The 22,770-nt window shown below is 41.7% G+C and overlaps 1 protein-coding gene across 2 annotated transcripts; it reads left to right on the forward strand.

Moving 5' to 3' along the window:
* The first annotated feature begins 1,282 nt into the window (after positions 1-1,282).
* Positions 1,283-22,476, forward strand: FH (fumarate hydratase). 2 transcript variants are annotated; one of them, XM_027719367.2, is made up of 10 exons: positions 1,283-1,421; positions 11,391-11,525; positions 12,279-12,389; positions 14,609-14,785; positions 15,587-15,769; positions 16,731-16,896; positions 18,687-18,890; positions 19,493-19,620; positions 21,547-21,700; positions 22,265-22,476. In XM_027719367.2, exons 1-10 carry the CDS (start codon positions 1,299-1,301, stop codon positions 22,405-22,407), a joined length of 1,524 nt encoding a protein of 507 aa, XP_027575168.1. In that variant the 5' UTR covers positions 1,283-1,298; the 3' UTR covers positions 22,408-22,476. The 2 variants fall into 2 exon arrangements, with proteins under 2 accessions (XP_027575168.1, XP_027575169.1); XM_027719368.2 differs by lacking the exon at positions 1,283-1,421 and adding an exon at positions 1,709-1,858.
* Positions 22,477-22,770: the final 294 nt, after the last annotated feature.

Below are 22,770 nucleotides of genomic sequence, written 5' to 3' on the forward strand. Positions count from 1 at the left end.
GGCAGTGGGCACAAACGGAAGCACAGGAAGTTCCATCTGAATATGAAGACAAACTTCTTTACATGGTGGGTGGCAGAGCACTGGAGCAGGCTGCTCAGAGAGGTTGTGGAGTCTCCTTCTAAAGTTAAAAGCCTGCCTGGATATGATGCTTCAGGTGAACCTGCTTTAGCAGGGAGGTTGGGCTGGATGGCCTCCAGAGGGCCCTTCCAACCTTTCTGTGAAACGCATCGCATTAGTTTTAGACACAATGGAGATATTGAATTTTGTGATGTGGGGACTTAAACATCATAATTTATGATTATAAGTAACATTTCAGAAAAGAAGAATGATGCACTAGTAATTATAACTTTGTACTGTAATACTTTTTTTTTATTGAATAAAACAAGAGGCTTCTGCTTACTTCCTCCGTAATAGAATAATATGATATTCTATATAATGTAGACTGTAATAGTAATCTTTACTGACTCTGGAACTTCTGAAGCCATTTTTGTGGCATGCCCTGTGTGTGTATTTCCTCTTTACTGTCAGAGGAATCAAGGGGCAGAAGACTTCTCTAGATGTTAAAGCTTACCAAACTTAAATTTAATGTGCATTTAGTGCCAAGATGTAACTTGTAAGGCATTAATAGAGCAGTTTCTAGCAGCATTTCTGTGAATAACTCACAGTTCTTGGATGACGGAAGTGTAACTATGCAGACTGCAATTGAATGAAGCATTTTGCGATGTTTGAAAAAAAAAATGTTTACTGCTGAATGTTGGCTGCTGTTGGGAAAAAAAAAAAAAGAATGTTTGGAAAACCTGAAGTGTTGAAATGTTGCTGGTGCTGGGTGGAAAAGTTCAATACGCCTTATTTCGCTCTTGTAGCGTTTCTGTACTTCGCACCAGGGGGAGACGTAGCATGTCGAAGAACTACCCTTGCATGGGCAGGAAGGGAGAAGCCTTTTTTTTTAATAGAAGGAGCCTTGGCTGTTGCGGGGGGGGGGGGAGGGGGGCGCGGGTGGGGGGAAATAACGCTCTATGCATCTTTGACAAGGTTACAGTAAGGCAGGACAAGCTTATAAGTTTTTTTCCAGCGTGGGAAAAATCGCTGTTTGGCGCCTCCCCCGCTGCCCTTCGCCGGGGCCGCGCTAGGCTCCCACCCCCGCTCGGGCATCCCGGTCCTGTCCCGGCCCGTCCCCCCGCGGCCGCGATTGGCGCGGCGGAGCCTCGGCGGGGATGGGCGCCCCGGCCCCGTGACGCTCGTCCGGGGCGGTGCTGCCTCACCTCCCACCCCTGCGGTGCTCCCGGCCCCCCTCCACCATGCACCGATCACTCCGCGCCTGCCGCCGCCTCGGCCGCTCTGCCGGGCTCCTGCTCTCCCGGCCGCCGCCCTCGCTGGATCCCGCCGGCCCCCGCTGGATCCCGCCGCCCCGCGCCGCCATGGTGAGCCCGGGTGGGGAGCGGGCAGCGGTGACCTCTAAGTGCCACCGCCGGCCGCCGCCGCCCTCGCTCCGCCCCCGCCCCGGGGGAACGGGCAGCTGGCGCTGCCAGAGGGAGCGGCGGCTGCGGGCAGGGCCGGGTGCGGGGGGTTTAATCCGGGGTGTTGCTCCGTCGGGAGCGCGCCGGCAGCGGGAGGACGTGGCCGCCGTTCTCTGCCGGGCTTGCGCGGCCGTTTCCCGCATCCGTCCTGCGGCAGCGCCGGGCCTGGCTCGGCCCCGCTGACGGCCCCGGATCTGCGGCCCCGCTGACGGCCCCGGATCTGCGGCCCCGAGCGGCAGCTGCTCCCGGGGCGGGCCGGGATGTGCAGCTGTCCGGGGGATGACATTGACGCCGTGAGCACGGCCCTGAGCCGCCTTGCTATGGTCGGCGAGGGGAGTCAGGTAGGAAAGGTGCTGGTGCAGGACCTGGTCTAACAGAGCTCTACCATGCGGCAGCTGCTCCCACAGGAATTTGAGAACCTTTCTTAGAGCTGTTGAGGTTCAGATAAGAAGCTGCGTCCTCACAGAAGTGCGGATATCTGGAATATCTTTGGGGCCGTCTGAAAACTAGGGAGCTTTTAGCTGAGAGAGCAGCCCGTGGCCTCTAGCAGGCATCCGCAGTAATTGTTCAAGTACAGACTGTTGGGCTCAGACATGAGTGGGATTTGATTACTGCGCACAGTTCAACATGGAAACAAAACTGCTATTCGAATAAGGAACTTCAAATCTCGGTAATAACACCTAGGATGTTGCATGGAAGCCTTAGCCTCATGTGCACCTCTGTGAGCTCACTCCTTAAAACGAGGTAATTTAGACTGTCAGAAGAATTTCGGCAGGAAGTGGGGTGTTCAGGATTTTATCAATTCCTCAGTTTACCAAATTAGTTAGTAAATTTAATGAGAACATTGGTTTCCAATCTGTGATATTGATTAAGGTGTAGAAAATAGCATTTAAAAGAACAAGTTTTCCAACAAGTGAATAAACTTCATGGCGGTTGAATCTTACCTGCATAATAAAATTGGTGTCAAAGCAGACTGTGTAGCTCAAACCATTGGCCTATGAGATGGTTCCCTTTTTTATCTTCCCATTTGGCATCATCTGAGAAAAACATTCTAGATCATGACCTTCATTTACTTGCTGAAGACTCAGTATTTGTGAAAGGCTGCAATCTTATAAGAAAAATAAGACCTGCTCTTTGCAGGTCAGAAATATGACCTGTCCTGTGTGCACTGTTAGTTGCTTGGGTTTAAATAACAGCAGTAGTCATAACAAAATATCCTTCAGCTACACATTGTGTAGCTACAACCAAACGTTCATGCTGTACTATGCTGGGGCCCGGTCCTGGGCGCAGAAAGGAGCTTCGCCTGTGCGGACAGTGCCATCGTGGGAGTTGAGAGGGGGAGCCCCGGAACACACAGAAGAGAAGGACAACTCTAAACCCAGGCAGATGGAGCTCGTCAGCCCTGTAAGGCCATCCATCTAAGAGAAGGTCACTCTAATTAAGCCTACGTCCTGAGGACCTCGCTGCCACCGTCCAAGCTTGCTCAGCCCCGGCAGATGAACCTTAGGATTAAAGGGTGGGTTCAGTTCAGCGCACACTGCGTCTCACCTAAAAAATCCACTGCGCAGGCTCAGAGGCCTTACCCGCATTTGCAAAGCCCTGTATCACCAGCGCGCTTGTAACAGATGTGGGTAAAGACCTTTCCCGGATCTTCGTTCGCGAAGACTGGCCATGACTATGGTATGACTTAACTTAAAGCTATGCAGGATGTTTGAAATGGATTTGTGGTTGCAGTGGTTCTTCTGTAGCTGAATGTTGTAAAGTATTGGGGTTTGGTTTCTAAAGGGTAAATTTCAGAATTTTTGACTCGATGTTATAAAGGACATCATCATCATGGCTGGGCTTCGCGAACGAAGATTTGGGAAAGGTCTCTACCCACGTTTGTCACAAGTGCACTGGTGGCTAAAAAGGCCAATACGAGACAGGCATGTCCGATTGCAAAAGGCACAGCAGAAAGACTCCTTAGGTGGTATATTCTGCAAGGCACGATTCTTTCTGCATTGTCTTTTCTCCTCGAGGATGATCCTGTGTGCATTCTCAAAGGCATCAGCAGCATTATAGATGGTGTGTCTCCAGACCTCGCAGTTGGAGGCCAGAGTAGACCAGCTGTGTTGATCAGTATGGCCAAAGCTGAGATGTTGTTTCAGGGAGTCCTTGTATCTCCTCTTCAGGGCTCCTCTCATGTGGCAGCCGGTGGCAAGTTCACCATAAAGCAAGATCTTAGGGAGGCGGTGGTCCTTCATCCTGGAGACGTGCCCTGCCCAGCGCAGCTGTGTTCTCATCAGCATGGCCTCAATACTTGTGACTGCTGCTTGTTCTAGAACAGATGTGTTGGTCACATAGTCTGACCAGTGGATGTTTAGGATTGTGCGGAGGCAGCGTTGATGGAAGCGTTCTAGGAGTTGCAGGTGGTGGCAGTAGATGACCCATGATTCAGATCCATATAGAAGAGTAGACAGCACTATGGCTCTGTGAGCACTGATCTTGGTGCTTTTCTTCAAGTGTTTATTTCACCAAACTCTTTTATGAAGCTTTCCAAAAGCACTATATGCCTTTGCTAACCTGTTGTCTATCTCTCCATCAATCTTACCATCTGAGGAGATGAGGCTACCTAGGTAATTAAACTGCTGGACTGATTTGAGCTCTGATTCACCAATGGTGATATGAGGATGATGGAAGACTTCCTGAGGTGCAGGTTGATGGAGAACTTCTGTCTTCTTTAAGCTGACTTCCAGCCCAAAGAGCTCAGCAGCGTCTGCAAAGCAGGATGTTAAACACTGCAGGGCTGCTTCTGTGTGAATAACAAGGGCAGCGTCATCAGCATAAAGCAGCTCCCAGACAAGATGGTTTTAGGTCTTGGTGTGAGCTTTCAGTTCCCTTAGGTTGAAAAGGCTTCCGTCAGTATGATATCAAATGTAGATACCGTCCTGATCCTCGAGGTCTGCCGTGGCCCTTTGGAGCATCATGCTGAAAAAGATTGTGAACAGGGTTGGTGTGAGAACGCAGCCTTGTTTCACACCATTGGTTATTAGAAAGGGCTCAGAAAGTGCATCGCCATAACTGACTTGGCCGTGCTGATCCTCATGGAGTGAGATGATCATTTTGAGGAACTTGGGGGGACAATCTAAGTGTTCCAAAATCTGCCATAGACCTTTTCTGCTCACAGTATTGAAAGCCTTGGTGAGGTCAACAAAGGTTACATAAAGACCTTTGTTCTGTTCCCTACACTTCTCTTGCAGTTGTCTGAGAACAAACACCATGTCTGTGGTGCTCCTGTTGGCTCTGAAACCACAGTGGCTTTCAGGTAGAATTCCTTCTGCTATAGCGGGTATTAGTCTGTTTAAGAGTATTCTTGCCAGGATTTTGCCTGCAGTGGAGAGCAGAGTAATACTACAGTAATTTGAACAGTCTGATTTAGTACCTTCTTCTTATATAGGGTGATGATGACTGCATCTCAAAGGTCTGATGGTAGTTCGCCTAGTTCCCAACAGCTAGTAAGAACTCATGAAATTTAGCATGGAGTGCAAGGCCCCCCCCAGTCTATTTCCAGACTTCAGGTGGAATTCCATCAACCCCAGCTGCCTTGCCAGTTTTCACCTGCTGTATGGCCTTGAGGGTTTCTCCTCTGAAAAAGCATCTGAAAGTGTTCAGACCATCGATTCAGAATGGAGGTTTTATCTCTAAGAAGTGTTTGACCATCAGCGCTGAGTAGAGGACTTTGAGCTTGGTATGTAGGCCCATATGCTGTTTTCAGGGCTTCATAGAACCCTCTGTGATCACCTGTGTCTGTGCATAATTGTGTTTTTTCAGCTAGATTGATCCACCACTTGTTCTGGATGTCACGGAGTTTCTGTTGGAGCTTGCTGCATGCAAGACGAAAGGCTGCTTTTCTTATGTGACAGGATGGCAGTGCAAGGTGTGCTTGATGAGCACTTCTCTTCTTCCTCAACAATTCCTGGATCTCTTGATTGTTTTCATCAAACCAGTCCTTGTTCTTCTTGAGGGAGAACCCTAAGGTTTCTTCAGAGGACTGCAGGATGCTGTTTTTAATTTGGTGCCAGAGTGTTACAGGAGAGGTATCTGTAGAATCCATGGAATGGTTATCAAGCCTAGTTTGAAGATTAGCCTGGAATTTGTTTCTCACTGTGGCTGACTGGAGATCATTAACTTGGAGTCTTCTCCTTGGGATACTGCCCCTTTTAAGTTTGAATTTAAGAATGAGGTTAAGTTTACAGTGCACCAGTCATGGTCTGTTTGGCATTCTGCACTGGGCATCATGTGGGTATGGAGGACATCGTGGACATCTCTCCATCACACCAAGACATAATCAATGAGGTGCCAATGCTTGGATCTGGGATGCATCCATGTTGTCTTCAGACTATTTTTCTGCTGAAAGATAGTGTTAGTAATGGTGAGCTGTTGTTCTGCACAGAATTCTAGCAGAGGTCGAGCATTATCGTTGCAGCTTCCAACACCATGCTTGCCTAATATTCCTTTCCAGGCTTCAAAATTCTTTCCTACTCTGGTGTTGAAATCACCAAGGACAATGATCTTATCACCTGCAGGAATCTTCTGGGTAAGGCGGCGCAGGTCGGTGTAAAATTTATCTTTTTCAGCAGGGTCAACTTGGAGAGTTGGGGCATATATACTAAAGAGGACAACGTGTTGCTTGTTGTGGAGTGGAAGGCGTAGGGAGATAATGCGGTCAGAGTGACCTGTCGGCAGATTTTTGAGTTTAGGAACAACAGAGTTTTTAATCATGAAGCCGACTCCTGAGAGATGCTTTTCGGTTCTGGGTTTACCTGACCAAAAGAGTGTGTAACTGGCACCATGTTCTCTGAGGCTGCCTTCCTCATGAAGGTGAACTTCACTGAGAGCAGCAATGTCAATGTTGAGACGTGCCAGTTCATGGGCAATCAGGGCAGAACGACACTCAGGACGTCCGCTATCTGCAGAATCGAGCCTGGTTCTGATGTTCCAGCATGCTAGAGTTAATTTGACTGCACCTTTGGAGGTGTATATGCCTTTGTCTTTTGATCTTTGTGTGACTGCATTTGTAGATGTCGATACGGGGCTTTGCAAAAGCGGGTAAAGCCTTCGAGCCTGCGCAATGGATTTTTTAGGTGAGACGCAGTGTGCGCGGAACTGAGCCCACCCTTTAAACCTGAGGTTCATCTGCCAGGGCCGAGAGAGTTTGGATGGTGGCAGCGAGGTCCTCAGGACGTAGGTTTAATTAGAGTGACCTTCTCTTAGATGGATGGCCTTACAGGGCTGACGAGCTCCATCTGCCCGGGTTTGGAGTTGTCCTTCTCTTTTGTGTGTTTTGGGCTCCCCCTCTCATCTCCCACGAGGGCACTGTCCGCACCGGCGAAGCTCCCCCTCTCTCGCTCCGTTCTATGCCCGGGGCCGGTCGAGCACACGTGCCTGGGGCCAAGCCGGGCACACTGCGCCAAGCGCACGCGGCCCGATATATAAAGGACAAATGATGTTTAAAAATGGAAACATTCTTCATCTGCTAAAGCATAGCAGTTGAGCACAGATTGCATTTTCTGATGGCCTCAGAAAATGCTTTTGACAGGCTAAAAACGATGATTCTTTGAATTGAAATACTTATATCCAAAACTTGGTGCATCTGTAAATCAGAGTGTAATTTTCCACGGGAAGCAATATTGCAGCAGTTGTGCCATTTGAGTATCTCCGGCGTGTTACGGTGCAATCAGTTCTAGTTGATTAGTTCCCTCCAATAAGGCAAAAGTACAGTTCTGTTTGTCTAGCTCTGTTAGCTTTGGACTGCGGGTTCTAGGGATTTTGGAGGGCAGAGCATGCCTTGTCAGGCCTTTTTAGGGAATTTTAAAAAAATAAATTTGTAAAGGTGAGGAGTAGTAGTTCTGAGCAGAGGCTTGTAGCTGTGATAGAAACTAGGTGAGAGCACAGGAGTTTGCCTTGGCTTGTGTTGGAGTTGATTAGGTCTGCTTTTGGCTTCTATGGCTCAGGGGGGTGGGGAAATAGAGGGTTGACAAGAGTGTGCTGATTATGCACCATTTTATAGCAGATCCTGTAGATCAGAGAGTGGCTGCAGAAACCGCTTTACATACAGGAACTGGGACCTTCCGCTCATAAAGCCACTCAAGAGGGTGAATTCCGGCTGAGGAGTGAGGGAAGCATGTTTGTTACATTCAAATTCAGACAAGGCTTCTTCAGGGTGCTACAGTTTAGTTACTTCAGTATGTATGAAAAACAGCACTTTGCTTTTTTAGCTAATGTCACTTCTTATTCTGTGAATCAGCAAATTACATTCATCTTAAAGCACCTTAACCTGTTAACGTCATTGGAGTTTGTAAATGTGTAATGTGGAATTTGCTAGGGAAGTAATTTTTTTTAATAATGATTTTGTTGTTAGAAAGTACTTGTACAAGTATGCACTGATCCTATTTATCTTTGTTTCACCATTGTTGACATTGGGATTATGTAAGTTTGAGGAATCAGTTGTGCAACTGCTAGCTTTTTTGTCTAAAAGGTCACAAGTAGTTTATCTTTTTTATATCGTTTGAGCGTGGATGCTTTTGGTGATTGAACCACTGATCATATCGAGAGCTGGGCTTGGAACTGAATTGGTTCTGCTTATCCAGCTCTGTGAAAGCTTGACATTGTCTGCTTATACAAGGTGCCAAAATATCAAAAACAGGGATTTCCCAACTGTTGGAATATTAATATGTGCACATGTACAGTAAGACCCACAAGCATTCCTATTAAACATTTTTGGCAGTAAGATACTGAAGATGCGTTTACTATGTTCTGTTTCTTGTTAGCATGTAAATTAATGCTAAGTGTCTCAAATAGGATAAAGAAGATTAAAGAACACAGGAATGATGTACTACGTCACACTAATCTTTCTATTCTTGTGAAGTCAGTGTCTGGGAGAGCATCAGCCAAAACACAAGATACAGGGAGTGGATGGCAGTGTGAGAGCTAACCCTTGCTGGGGGCTGGGCTGCAGTTTCTTCTGGATCATGTGCACAATCTGCGAGTACTCAAAAGTGAGCAGGGCTAGTGTCTCTGGTATGAGACTGATGGAATACCTGATGGCAGAGTGTCTCCATCTGGCTGGGAATGATGCTTAGGTCAGCAAAAAGGCTGAGACATTCCCCTCTCCCCTCCTGCAACATGCTATCCGCGGTGATGCAAACCTGGGCAAGCTGCTGCAGAAGGTCAGGGCTGCTGGAGAGAGCATTCTGGCCAATACACAGCTGTGCTCCTGTCCAAGAAGACTGAGACCCACTTAACAAGGAGTGAGTACAATGAACCAAGAAAAGAGAGGAACAGTCTGACTTCAGAAGTGGCTCCTGGGGAAGAGTAGGAACTGTGCTAACATGTATGATGCTTTCCCTGTATTCTGACCCAAACTCTTCATGTACATGGCACTGGTGAGGCTGCACCTCGAGTACTGTGTCCAGTTCTGGACCCCTCACTACAATAAAGGTATTGAGGTGCTGGAGTGAGTCCAGAGAAGGATGACGGAGCTGGAGAAGGGTCTGGAGCACAAGTCTTATGAGGAGCAGCTGAGAGATCTGGGGTTGTTTAGCCTGGAGAAGAGGAGGCTCAGAGGAGACCTTATTGCTCTCTGCAATTGCCTGGAAAGAACATTGTAGCAAGGTGGGGGTTGGCCACTTCTCCCAGGCAGCCAGCAACAGGATGAGAGGACATGGTCTCAAGCTGCACTAGGGGAGGTTCAGGTTGGACATCAAGAAGAATTTCTTCACTGAAAGGGTTGTCAAACATTGGAATGGGCTGCCCAGGGAAGTGGTGAAGTCACCATCCCTGGTTTGTGTAATAACCCAGTTTATTCTTCTGAGTGCTTATCTCATCTTCCCTGAACTCATGCGGACTTCCTTCATCTGCAGCATCAGCCGGCAAGGAGTTTCATCAGCCTGTGGCTTGTGTGAAGAGCTGCTCCCTCTCCCTTGCTTTGAACTTGACTCCTACTAGCCTAATGTTGTGGCTCCTGTTTCTTGTATTGGAAGAGACAGTGAACAGCTAATACTGGTGCTTTTATTGACCTCAGTTTTCCTTCAATGCCCAAGTTACCTCTTTTCTGAACAAAAAAGCCACTTGTCTTAAGAAAGGTGTTCCCTACCTTTTATCAACGTCATTGCCTTTCTTTGAACTGTTTCCTTGGACTATGGATGAACCATGGTGGCAAGGCAATGTTTCTTTTTATATCTTTTGCTTTTCCCAGTAGTTCCTCGGGTTTGGTTTTCTTCTTTGACTGTACTGCAGCACTGACTTGACTCTATTGATAGAGCTTTTCCAAGGGCTCACCCCTAGGGGTTGTGGTTAGGTCAGGACCTGGCATTGTGTATGTATATATGCTACCTGTGGGACTGGGATTGTTTTACTCTATCCACAATGAAGAATTGAAAATTACTTCTTCCCTTTCCTGAAGATCTGGAAGAAGGTAACCTCCTCTGAGGAAGGATGAATACCTTTCCCACGGAAAACTGGGACTTGGCTGACCAAGGTGTGGGGAGAGGAAGAGTAAAGTGGTCTTGCTTCCTGTTCCAGTTCCATAATCTTTGTAGAGCTGCATGTGAATGTGATCACATCATCCCAAATGAATGTTGTTGTTCTACAAAAAGTAAAGAATTACTTTTTTTGGTGTATGTCAGCTAAAATTATTTTGCCTGTGCCTGTGTTAGATAATAACATGTGCGAGGTGTATACATGATACAGAAATACTGCCATATTTAAGTAGTGCACAAAATATACCTAGATGCAGTTCCTTCGTGTTGCACAGCTAGGGCAACTGTGTTTCTGGTTTATTAGGCCAAAGGGGATAATTAATGGTCAGTAACTTGGTCCTGGATTAGTCAGTTGCTCCCTTCCAGTATTGTCATGTAGGGTGTGGGTTTCAAATAGGAATTATGTTACATATATGTTGATTGGGCAGATGCTACCTGAATTCTTACTATGCTAGTTCTTCAGTTTGGTATGGGTTTCCCTTTCCTCATCCAAGACGTGGGGGAGCCCAGCTCTAGTTCCTTCTCCATCTGAAGAACCATTTCCGACGTCTTGTGGGACGGGGAAGGGGGACTCCAGAAACAGGGTTTTTCAGGCCCCGAGCCTGGAGGGGAGAGGTGCCCTCCCCTCCCCCCACCACCCACGTGGCTCCATGGCAGGCACAGAGACAGCACACCGGCGTGGAGAGGAGGCAAGAGAGAGTTTATTGTTGGGAAGGGGTTTATAAGGCTTTTAGGAGGGTCAAAGGGGAACCAATCACGAGTTCAGGGTCACACAGAAAAAACCATCAGGTAAAGGGTCAACAGCCAATAGGAAGGGGTTAAACAAAGGACCAATGGGACGCCTCAGGACACCTTTCCCAGGACACTCCTGCATGGGAGATAACAGTTGCTGTGGGGGGTGTTGGGAAGAAGAAACACGTGTTTGCAAAGGGACCACAAAGAGCCATTTTAAAACATGTTTAAACAAGTTTCTCATCAGGTATAGTGCTACAGTTTGGTTTTAACAAAACACCAGTTCCGTAAATTGTAAGCTAAGGTACTAATTCTTAGAAAAGAAGAAACAGTCTCTCATCAGGATGACAGTGGGCAGCCGAGGTCTTAAGTCTTGCAGTGCTGCCTGTCACCAGTGGGACAGCTGGGCTTCACAGTGGTAGTAGTTGTGACTTCTAGTGAGACAGGTGCTCAAACTAGAAAAATATCTTAATTTCAAAGGTATAAAACTACCTATGACTAGCCACATGTCTTTGCTTTGTGTTTTTTCCCCCTTCTTGGCTTTTTTTTCTTGACTGCTTGCTTTGAAAATGAATGTGCCATTTACCAGTGTTTGGATTTTTTTTGTTTTGTTTTTCTACAGTCCACTCAAGAGGCTTTTAGGATAGAATATGATACTTTTGGTGAACTTAAGGTCCCAAGTGACAAATACTATGGTGCCCAAACTGTAAGATCTACAATGAACTTCAAAATTGGAGGTGTTTCAGAAAGGATGCCAGTAAGTAATTTGAATCTGTGTAAATTTCTTTCTTAAGTGCTTTTTGGATGTGAAAATGAATACCTTTTTCTTAGACTTCTGCTGGAAGTGTAAGCAACTTTGAACTTTAATTAAAGGTAGAAATTCCATAGCAATATATCATTCTGTGGTAGAAATCCTTTTTTTGTTGGACTGAAATAAATTGAATATTGCTTTTGAATAATTTTTGTGTTGCTTAATTTTTTAATAACCAGGATGAGTGGAAATCTGTCTTTCATTTTCCCAGAGATGAAAAACTGAATGGAATAATTTGTTTGCTGTGTCTTTTATATAGTTTTTTTTATTGAGGTTGTTAAGCAGAGCATGAATTGATATAAAGTTGCTTTTTCACTTGTAGCTGTGCATAGAGCATTAGTGTGCACTTGCTTTGTCGTATACTGACTTTCCATGTACTGAAACATATGTCAGTTTTCCCTCAAAAGGCTATTTTAGAAATGGAACCAGTTCAATTTTAATGCATGTAATTTTTGATGCACAGAGCACACATGGACTTGCAAAGAAAGCTGTATACTGTTCTCTGGACTGCTTGGATGAATGTTACTGTTAATGGTAGCATAGGCCATAGGACCTGATTGCTCTCTGGTTTGTTCAATGAACTACTGCTGGATTTATGATCAGAAGGAGTTTGGTTTAGAACTAGACATGCACTATAAATTCCTAACATGTCCTTTGGGGGAAGAAAATTGTATATTTAAACTTACCCTTGTGTCTCAGGTTCAAGTCATAAGGGCCTTTGGCATCTTGAAGAGAGCAGCTGCTGAAGTAAATCAAGATTATGGTCTCGACCCAAAGATTGCTAAAGCTATTGTACAGGCAGCAAATGAGGTAGGAACAAACTGTTAAAATACTAGAACTGCCATTGTATTTTTGTTAAGCTTTTCACAGGAGCCTGAGGGATTGCATTTCTCCGATTGCTAGAGAAAAGCATTTATTAGTGACTTTTGTTTTTCAGAAATCATTTACTTTATATAATAATTTTAGTATTTTACTTCTTGCATTTAAAGAAATTATGAAATATTCAAATGCATTTTGATACTTAAAGCAATGTGATTTTTTCCCCCTCTATTAAGAATAATTATTACTTGTATAGTGTTGACTCTTACCAGATGAACAGTATAAAAGAACCTAGGAGGGGAATAGAATCTCAGTTCATTTAACTAAATGAAGTCTGATATGCCAAGCAAAGCTTTTTAGTTTTGGAAGTCTCTAATCTGTAAAGCAATTGGATCTTGGTAATCTGAAGACTGTCTGCAGTTTGAGTAGTTTATCTGTTACTGGTTATCTATTTCCTCTCCAGATTTAGGCTTACTAGTAAATCTGTGCTTTGTAAGTATCAGTTTGCTTGCTAAAGAGGACATGATGAGACAAATGGGCATCTTCCTCTTTCTTAGGATAAATGCCACCCAAGTGCAGAGTTGTAAATGACCATTATTTGAGGTGTGGTAATACCAAGTGTGTTGATTTGTATAAATCAACAGATCTGTTTATCTAGAAGCATTTGTTAACAGAGTTTTCTTGTTCTAACTTGCTTAAAAATATTTCAGTATTTGCAGAAGCCTCATCCTCTTTCTACCAGCTGTAGCAGCCTAAGTCCCAAGAGCCAATAGCTGTGGGGGATTCCAGAATATATCCAGGCTCTTTCTGTTGTTTCTAGGGTTCCCCTAGTTAAAGGTGGATTAGAAGTTTTGGTGGCTAAAGGCTACTTAGTTTAGATTCATAAGTTCTGAAAGTTGTTTGGGGCTTTTTTTTGTTGTGTTTTAAAAACATCCTTGCAATGATATCCTTTCTCTTACCTACAAAATAATTTTCTAATACAACCTAAAGAGATACATCAAGGAATCAAGTTACTCCTGGAGGTGGGAACTTTGCCCCTGTATAAGATGGGGAATACGTAAGATCCTTTTCTGAAAAACATGTTTCCAGGAGGACTGATGTATCCTGATAATCCAGAGATGGTTATCTAGGCTCAGAGTTGTGACAATAGATCCTTTGTTTTTCTGAGGCTCATATGTACGGGTGTGATACTTCTGAGCACAGATTTTGATGCTATCACAAACACATGTTTAGAAAACTCTCTAAATGTGCATAAGATTCAATAGACTCTAAAAAATGTTGATCAAAGAGGAGCGTGCCTTACAGGAAGAAGGTGTTTGCTACTATCAGCCACCTCTTGGCTTTGTCTATGCAAAATGTTATGTCTACAGGTGTAAGAGGTCTGGAACTTCCTGTATGAAATTTCTTTTTTGTGAAATATCACAGTCCAGTTACACAGATTTCATGTACTGCATGTGGATGGCTGATGATCTTTGGCAAAAACAGCTTTTCTGGGGGACTATTTCCCAAAGGAACTGACTTCTCAGTGCCTCTAATTCAAGCTGATAGTTGTGATCAGTGTACATGACGAAACTGTGCAGCTCTTGATCTTGATCTCCTAGAAGAAAGCAGCCCACCCATGGTGAGAAGTTTGGGAACAGATAAGCCTTGTCGAAACGGTCAAAACCGAAGGACACACAGCACACTGAATTGCACCTTATGTGCTCTGATTGAAAAACTTCTTAAGATATTTCTCTTGCCTTAAAAATTTTTCTAACTTGAGCAAATAACTGTGGAAAGGAGAACCAGCATGTACTACCTCTAGTCCTATCCAGGAGGATTAGAATTCAAATGGCTTTAAAATTTGGTAAAGTGGGTGATGTGTTTGACTTGTAAAATCAGCTGCATTGTTTGGGAAAGAGAAGATATAATTTAAAATACCTTTTAAAAATCTTTTCTTTCTATAACTGTAGAATATGAAATCAAATTCTATGTAACTCCGTGTTTCACAATTCAGCATCTTCAAAAAGATAGCAAATGTTTTTTTCCCTTTTAATATCTGGTATTACATCAAAAACTTGTTAATTATTCTTGTGTGAATTCACAATTGTTATATGTAGATTTAAAAATACAATAGAGAGCATGATTTTAATTATAGCTATAAAATATTAAGGTTTATGCTTTTACTTTATTTTCTCATAGAATAACTTTTCTCTCTTTTTCCATTATAGGTAGCTGAAGGAAAATTAAATGATCACTTCCCATTGGTAGTGTGGCAGACTGGGTCTGGAACTCAAACCAATATGAATGTCAACGAAGTCATCAGCAACAGAGCCATTGAGATAATGGGGGGCACCCTGGGGAGCAAAAAGCCAGTACATCCGAATGACCATGTTAACAAAAGCCAGGTTGTTATACTTGTATTATACTTCTTTGAACTTCAGAAGTTTTGGGTTTTTGAATTTTGAGTTCTCTTATATCCACTGTTTAAATTAAAAAAAAAAAAAATTAGTTTTGGTACAGCTTTGGCAACAATTTTCCATTTTTTTCGGTTTAAATGAACTTTAAGATGTTTGTCAGTGACAGTATGAGCTGTTGAGATTAAAAACTTTGAACTCATTCATGACAGAAAAATTCACACATAATGAATGGGCAGAGGTGGCCTTATGACAATGACTGTTCCTGCAGCCTTAAAAGAACTTAAATATAGATCCAGTTTCTAAATGTTGGATCATGGTAGATGTTTTTATTATACTTCCTTCTTAAACTTCAGCTGATCTGAACAAAATACTAAGCCACTGACTTGGTTGTTTCCCTCCCTGATCTTTTTTGCTTACTCAGTATCCAGTGAACTATGAATTTAACATTATCAAAGCAACACATAGGTGTTTTAAAGTCACCTACAATTCCTTTAAAATCATCCATCCGTTTTACCTGTCTCTCATAAATACTGTAGTAATTATTTTTCTTTGTTTTTTGTCCCAGTGTTGTTATGAACAATCTATATTCAGTTTAACTTTCTTAAGGTATAGTTATAAAAAGTTGATTTATCAATAAGACTCTGGCCTTGTGGAACAGTCCTAAGTTGCTTACTCTTAGTTTAGTTTCTAATTGTTTTTAAAATAAAGAGAAGAAAGCCATACGTGCACATCTTACAGCAACAGTGGTGAGAAAAGCTTGTAAATAAATTTCTTGAACTTTCTTCACAGAGTTCAAATGACACTTTCCCAACAGCAATGCATATTGCTGCTGCCCAGGAGGTTAATGAGGTGTTGTTACCTGGACTGAAGAAGCTACAGAATGCACTTGAAGGGAAATCCAAAGAGTTTTCCCAAATCATAAAAATAGGGCGCACTCATACGCAAGATGCTGTTCCACTTACACTCGGACAGGTAAAAAAAAAAATAAAATTAGGCATTTCTTTGGACAATTCTTGTAAATGTACTGGAGGATATTGAGGCCAACTTGAGAACGCCTGAATTAAGTTGATAGTTTAAGAGAAATTATAGGCTGAATCTCAGTGTGAGTATTTGCAGTCTATGCTGGAGTTTGCTGAATATGCTGTACTCTAATAACTGGGTCATAAATTTTCTTAACTTTTTGCATATGTGTTTTACTTCTAACAGTATTAAGATATAAATGATTGTTAAATGATGTTTTGTAACCAAATAACACAACGCAATTTTTCAGTTACGCTGGCGTTGCAAGGAAGAGGTAATTGCAGTCTGTAATCTGTAAACTTCTGTAAATGAGGTTTTGCCAACAAACAAAACTACTAGGTGTTTTGAATGAAAAGCTTAGATATATGATCCTCTGTGTAAGTGTGTGTGTATGTGTGTATAAATATAAAAGATGGCAAATCTTATCATATTGTCAAGAATGGCTTATATTACAATAATTTGGTAATGAACTAAAGTGAGTTGATATCCAGGTAAAGTTTGTGGTTTTTTCTGTAAGAATGCACAGGTGGGTTTTACTAAACTAAAGTCAAGTGAACAAAGCCCAAGATCCATTTCTTTATTTGTACTTGGAGAACATTAGTTCAGTCTTGGAGCTGTTTTAATGTGGATTCAGATCCTACTAAGTACACGCCTGAGATAAAAGGCATTATGTATAATTTTATTTTATGTATTCAGATTGGTTTTATGTATAATTGTTTGTTGTGTGGGAACAGTCATCTAATATTTCCATACTTTTACTGACAACATGCTAAGATGTAGCAGTTGGGTAAAATTCAGTGCTTGCATGTTTTTTAAAAAATAAGTGAAATCATGTAAAAAATCTAAATGATTCTAGGTGTTTATTCTTGGTTATTGTCTTTGTTCCTTTATCTTGTCCTCCTTTCTTTCAAAGGAATTTAGTGGTTATGTGCAACAAATTAAATATGGTGTGGCTAGGATTGAATCAACCATGCCAAGAGTATATCAGCTGGCAGCTGGTGGGACTGCAGTTGGCACAGGATTAAACACAAGAATTGGCTTTGCTGAGAAAGTTGCTGCTAAAGTGGCTGAACTGACAGGTGAGGAATGATATTCTGGAGTTACCAGTAAAGCGGTATGTGTAACACACAGTCAAATTCAAACTAAATCTTTCTGTTTCCATACCTCTGATAAGCTCAAATTGTAGTTTTATTTTAACATGACACTTTCTGTTAATGCTATTTGTTATATGCCTTCTACTTCAGATTTTTCTTGCAGTGTATTTTTGTAATTTTACTCAGTGGATTGAAAGTGACTGAAATTATGGTGTTTTTCTGAGCAAGGTTCATTGAATATGGATACAGTTTCAGACTTCTATTATTAGCCCAACTATAATGCTTCTGTCTTGATCTTTGCTCCTCTGGCTTTCTTAATTTATAGTGACTCAGCACAAAAGAAGGGAAAAAAAGCTCCCAAAGCCACTCTGGTTTTTTCATGTGAAAGAGTAAAGGTTAGCTTTCTAATTCTTTCAATGCTGTCTGATAGATCTTAAAACTTAATTTACAATGATATTGAGTTTTTTGATCTGTAAACCAGATCTTGTGTCACAATATAAGGTTTTAAAATGCCCCCAAAATAAACATGCACATCCGTCATTTACATTTGCTGTAAAATCTAAAATTGCTTATCAACAGTATTTTGTTTTTAATGGACCTATTATTCACTGTCTTGCAGAGGGTCAATACTTTCTTGTACCCTGAGAGAGAAGAAGTAACTTCTTGTAACCAACAGCTGCTAGGAGCAGTACAGGGCATGTTTTGGTGGTGTTATGAAGCTCTCCATCTTGGTGCTCTTTAGGTGTCCTAATGGCAGGCTGTACGAGTTTAAAACGAGTAGGGCAGACTCTTGAAGATCCGTATGTTCTTATAGAGGATGTTTATTGGCCAGGACAAGAGGAAAAGTTTGGTTGGATCTCTGCAACTGAGAAGGCAGCTGTGCAATTCAGAAGCTCATGCAGATTGGGTGGGATTTGGTGTTGTTTGTCAGGAGCTGCCAAACACAAGAAATTAGGGAGGTTATGCTGCTCTTCTTTGAATGGGTGATGAAAGCTCAGATCAGTAGTTCTGTGGGGCAGAAGTCCAGCCCACAGTCAGTCCCTAATGATATCTGTTCCCACTAATAGCATTCTGCTTGACTTTCCTTCCAGGGCAAGGTCCTGAAGAAATGTTTTTCATTACGGAACCTAGGCTTAAATCTTCAGGCATTTAATTAACATAAACAGAGCTGTTACTTCCATTGCCGCTGTGCTTTTGCTGTTGGCAGGCATCCTCCTAAGTCTGAATCAGCTTTCACATGTTCTGAGTGGTGTATTGTTTGCTTCCAGTGCTGGTACTCAGGTGCATCTTTTTCCTTTAAATAGCTAATTCCGTTGTGATTACTTCTTATTTACCTTAATGCCTGCATTTACCTTAATGCTGCAAAACCATCTATTTTTATAACTGAGGGAACCCATCAAAGCAACTAACAATCTGAATTATCTAACTTGGTTTACTGGAAGAAATACATAAGTTTGGGCTAAATTCTGAAAGATTTTTGACATTCACAAAATACTGTGATGAAAAGCAATATAACAGAATGAAAACTTGACATTTTTGCCTTTGTTGTTGGTAGATGCTAAAATGTCATATTCTTCTGTATTTTAATGACTTTTATTGTGTCTTTCGTATTGACTTTGTTTAAGAACTAAGTAAAGTAAGCTGTAGAGAAGAGAGGTGATGTTATAGTGTTACTAATTTTTATTTTTTATTAAGCTAATCATGTGTTTGATTAGCTGGTTTATGTCTGCAAGGAAGTGCCTCACTGGTTTAATACTTCCCCCTCCTCCATGTAGGTTTGCCTTTTGTCACTGCTCCGAATAAGTTTGAAGCGCTTGCAGCCCATGATGCTTTGGTTGAACTCAGTGGAGCCATGAACACGGTGGCCTGTAGTCTGATGAAAATAGCTAATGATATTCGTTTCCTGGGTTCTGGACCACGCTCTGGACTTGGAGAACTCATCCTGCCTGAAAATGAACCAGGAAGCAGCATCATGCCAGGTACAGAGAAAGCAGAGAGAATTATTACCTGTTTCTTTTGTTTTGGACCACTGTCTCTTAACAAATGTTTACCAAACAGCATCCTGATGATCCTTATGGGTCACTTCCTGCTCAGTATATCCTATGATTCTGTGATCACAAATGTCAGTAAGTCCATGATTCAATCCTTCTATCAATTCTTATCTATTATACCAGAATTTGCATTTATAAAAATACCTGCTTGCACAGCTGTATGTTGGTAAGTAAGGTTATATACTCCTGACTATTAAGAACCATGGTAATGAACAGCTGCTTAGCTCATGCACAGTTGATCAAGCTCTTGAAGTGTTGGTAGATTGCTAAAGCAGCCAGAGCTGTTCTAAAAATCCTAGCTGAAATACTGGAATAGTCTTTGCAGTCAATCTAATATCATTTATGGAAATAGTTTTTCTTCTGTGGTGCACAGAAGTTAGTAAGACTTGTTACCTCTTAAAAATCATTTTCTATTCAATGTGATTTGGTAGATGAGGAAACTGTTGGTTTCTGACTGGTGATGGTTGGTTGGTTGGTTGGTTTTTCTCCTTCCTTCTTTGGTAACCTTTTTCTCTCCCTTTCATAACCAGGAAAAGTGAACCCTACCCAGTGTGAAGCTGTAACGATGGTGGCAGCCCAAGTTATGGGAAACCATGTTGCTGTTACTGTAGGAGGAAGCAATGGACACTTTGAACTGAATGTCTTTAAGCCCATGATGGTAAGTTCATGAAATTTTAAACATCTAGGACTTTTTCAGTGATTGTTTGTATAGTCAGATAATTCGTGGGCAGAAAAACCCTCAGTGAATAATACAAGCACCAGAGAAGCTAATAAATTGTGAGAACAAATTTTACTATTTTGTACGGCAAGCCCTTGTTATTTTGACAGGGAGCTGAGAATCTTTTTTACGTGAAACTATCTTATGCAAATAAGCTTCTACCTTAATGATGTATGTGTATCATCAGCCTAAGGAAGTAAGCAGAGACACAAAACGAGGCAAGATTTTTGTACAAAGCCACAGCAAATTTGGTATTTTAGCTAAAACCAAGGATTTTTATTTTTTTTTAACAGCTGTCTGTTACTCATTTCTGCTACTGCTGAATACCAAAGGGTTACATACTTTTTGCAAGTGAGGCATGTAAAATTGTAAATGATTAGCCTTAGACTTCAGTATTTAAAATAATGTCTGCCTTCTACAGTGTGAGCAGGATATACCAAGATACATGCTGCTGCTTTTGTATATTTAATTTTAAAAAGTCAAGCTAGTGGAGTGTTACAAATCACCTTGAACTGAAATTTGTATGGTTTGACGAGAAGTCATAATTCTTATTTTTTCCTTTGGAGTATCTACTTTGGGTTTGTTTGGGGCTTTTTTCTTGGTTTTTTTATGCCTTAAAACTGAGAAGGTAAACTAAACAGAGGAGAAATTGAGGACAAGAATATAAACAAAAGCACCAAATCAGAAGATTGTGGAGAACTGTATATAAGATGTTGAAAGAATGGCATAGAGGTTAAGGTAGGGGTGATAGTTTTAAAAGAATTAAGGTGACTTTTAGAGAAGATACTAAATAGAAATAAAAAGAAAGTTTTTGAGGTTTTGTTGCCTTGTTAAAAATAAGAGGCACAAAAGAAGCAGCATGTAATTTTTCTGCACAGCCTATACTGACTGATGCTGCATTTTTATGCTTGTTAGAAATGATTGAAAGAAAATTTATATTTTACAATAAAAGCATTTTTTTATCTCTTCATTACTGTCTGCTTAGGGTAATTTTTTCTCTGCCAATCTGAATATATTTATTCTAAGCATATAGCCCCTGGTTTTGAAGAGGAAAAAAAAATTATATCAAACAGCCAAGAGGTGTACCTGTCAGAAGATAAATTTGATAGAAACAGTCACCTCTCCAAAAAAAAAAAAAAAAAAAAAAAAAAAGAGGTGGCATGTTATGGATCATCAAAGAAGACAACTAATGCCAGACATTATTGTCCTTTATATTTTTAGATATGTTCTTGTAATTGGTACCTGAGGGGGAAAATTACAACAAATCAAATACCTTCTTGTATTTTTTACTTGGTTATTTGTGAATGGGTATAACAAAATGATTACACATACTGTGCTTGTTTTTACGCAGGAATTCTGCTTCTCACAAATTCATTTAAATAGGAATGCAAAAGGAGGAGGTCATACTATTTATTGGACTGCTGTTAAGGGGTTGGAAGGGACCTTAAAGATCATCTAGTCCCAACCTGTGCTGCCATGGGCAGGGACATCTCCAACTAGACCAGATCGCTCAAGGCCTTATCCAACCTGGCCTTGAACACTGCCAGGGTTGTGGCATTCACAACCTCCCTGGGCAACCTGTTCCAGTGTCTCACCACCTTCACAGTAAAGAATTTCCTCCTAACATCTAACATAAATTTCCCCTCTTTCATTTTGTACCCAATACTCCTTGTCCTATCACTACAATTCCTGATGAAGAGTCCCTCTCTGGCTTTCCTGTAGACCACCTTCAGATACTGGAAGGAAAATAGCCTGTTAAATAATTTGATATTGAAAGGGGGACACTGGTTATGAACAAATGTGCCAGAATGTGCAACTAGTAATATCTGAATGAAGTAATTGGTGTTTCCTTCTTTGTCTTGTTAGATTAAAAATGTTTTAAACTCTGCAAGACTTCTTGGAGATGTGTGTGTTTCTTTCACTGACAACTGTGTAGTAGGAATTCAAGCCAATACGGACAGGATCAACAAACTGATGAATGAATCTTTGATGTTGGTAACAGCACTGAACCCACATATAGGTAGGTTTGATGCTCAGAAAGTTCTCAAAACATTATACTGAAATATTTTGTGGCAACATTATTTTTCACATGCTATCCGTATTGTCACGATGTTTAGGAGACCAAGTCATGGCTCAGGTCAAAAGTTAATTTACTTCAACATCACCAATTGCTGTTACTGTTGCAGATGTTGTGTCCTCCTTGCAGTGGCCATACCAGTGCATTAGAAAAATAACTCTGATTAGAATCAGAAGGAGATTGGGAGAATTTGCGAACCTGTTCTCCTGAACTGACCGCTAATAATGATAAGTGAAAGATTATGTTATGAGATTATTTTTTTTTAAAGGAGAAGGTCCCATAAATCTTTGATCTAAGTAAATTAAGATCAGGATAACAGAATTTACCTTCACTTTAAATAAGGAGTTAGTGTAAACATTTGGTGTGCATTTACTGCAAATTGAGTTAAACAGTAATAGCAATGCCTGGCAAATAATTCTCCAAAGACCAAGTGTCCCACTTTTCTCTCACCTCTAATGAATCATTGAAATTGCGAATGGCTAACTTGTTGCTTTTGTTTTGTTACAGGTTATGATAAAGCAGCTAAGATTGCCAAAACTGCTCACAAAGAGGGGACAACGTTAAAAGAAGCTGCTCTAAAGCTGGGGTTCCTTACGTCAGACCAGTTTGATCAGTGGGTGAAGCCTAAAGATATGTTAGGTCCTCAGTAACTCCTGTACAAAATAAAAAAAGTGTTCTTAATATAAAAAAATAAAACAAATATGATATCACAGAATTAATTAGGTTGGAAAAGACCTCTGAGATTATCAAGTCCAACCTATGACCCACCACCACCCCGGCAACTAGACCATGGCAGCAAGTCCCACATCCAGTTGTTTCTTAAACACCTCCAAGGACAGTGACTCGACCATCTCGCTGGGCTGTCCATTCCCATGTCTAATCACGCTTTCAGTGAAGAAATTCTTCCTGATGTCCACCCTAAACCTCCCCGAGTGTAGCTTAAGACTATGTCCTGTTGTCCAGTCACTAGTTGCCTGGGAGAAGAGGCTGACCCCCACTGGCTACAACCTCCT

Source organism: Pipra filicauda, unplaced genomic scaffold, assembly GCF_003945595.2.
Source record: "Pipra filicauda isolate LSUMZ 115617 unplaced genomic scaffold, ASM394559v2 scaffold631_size203912_pilon, whole genome shotgun sequence".
In the NCBI taxonomy this organism is placed as follows: Eukaryota; Metazoa; Chordata; class Aves; order Passeriformes; family Pipridae; genus Pipra; species Pipra filicauda.

What these genes read in the sequence shown, in the direction of transcription:
- FH (XM_027719367.2), top strand. Translation starts at nt 1,299, where the DNA reads ATGCACCGATCACTCCGCGCCTGCCGCCGCCTCGGCCGCTCTGCCGGG. An exon ending in TAAAGTGGCTGAACTGACAG is followed by an intron (nt 16,897 to 18,686) that starts GTGAGGAATGAT and finishes TCCTCCATGTAG; the next exon opens with GTTTGCCTTTTGTCACTGCT. An exon ending in AGGAAGCAGCATCATGCCAG is followed by an intron (nt 18,891 to 19,492) that starts GTACAGAGAAAG and finishes TTTCATAACCAG; the next exon opens with GAAAAGTGAACCCTACCCAG.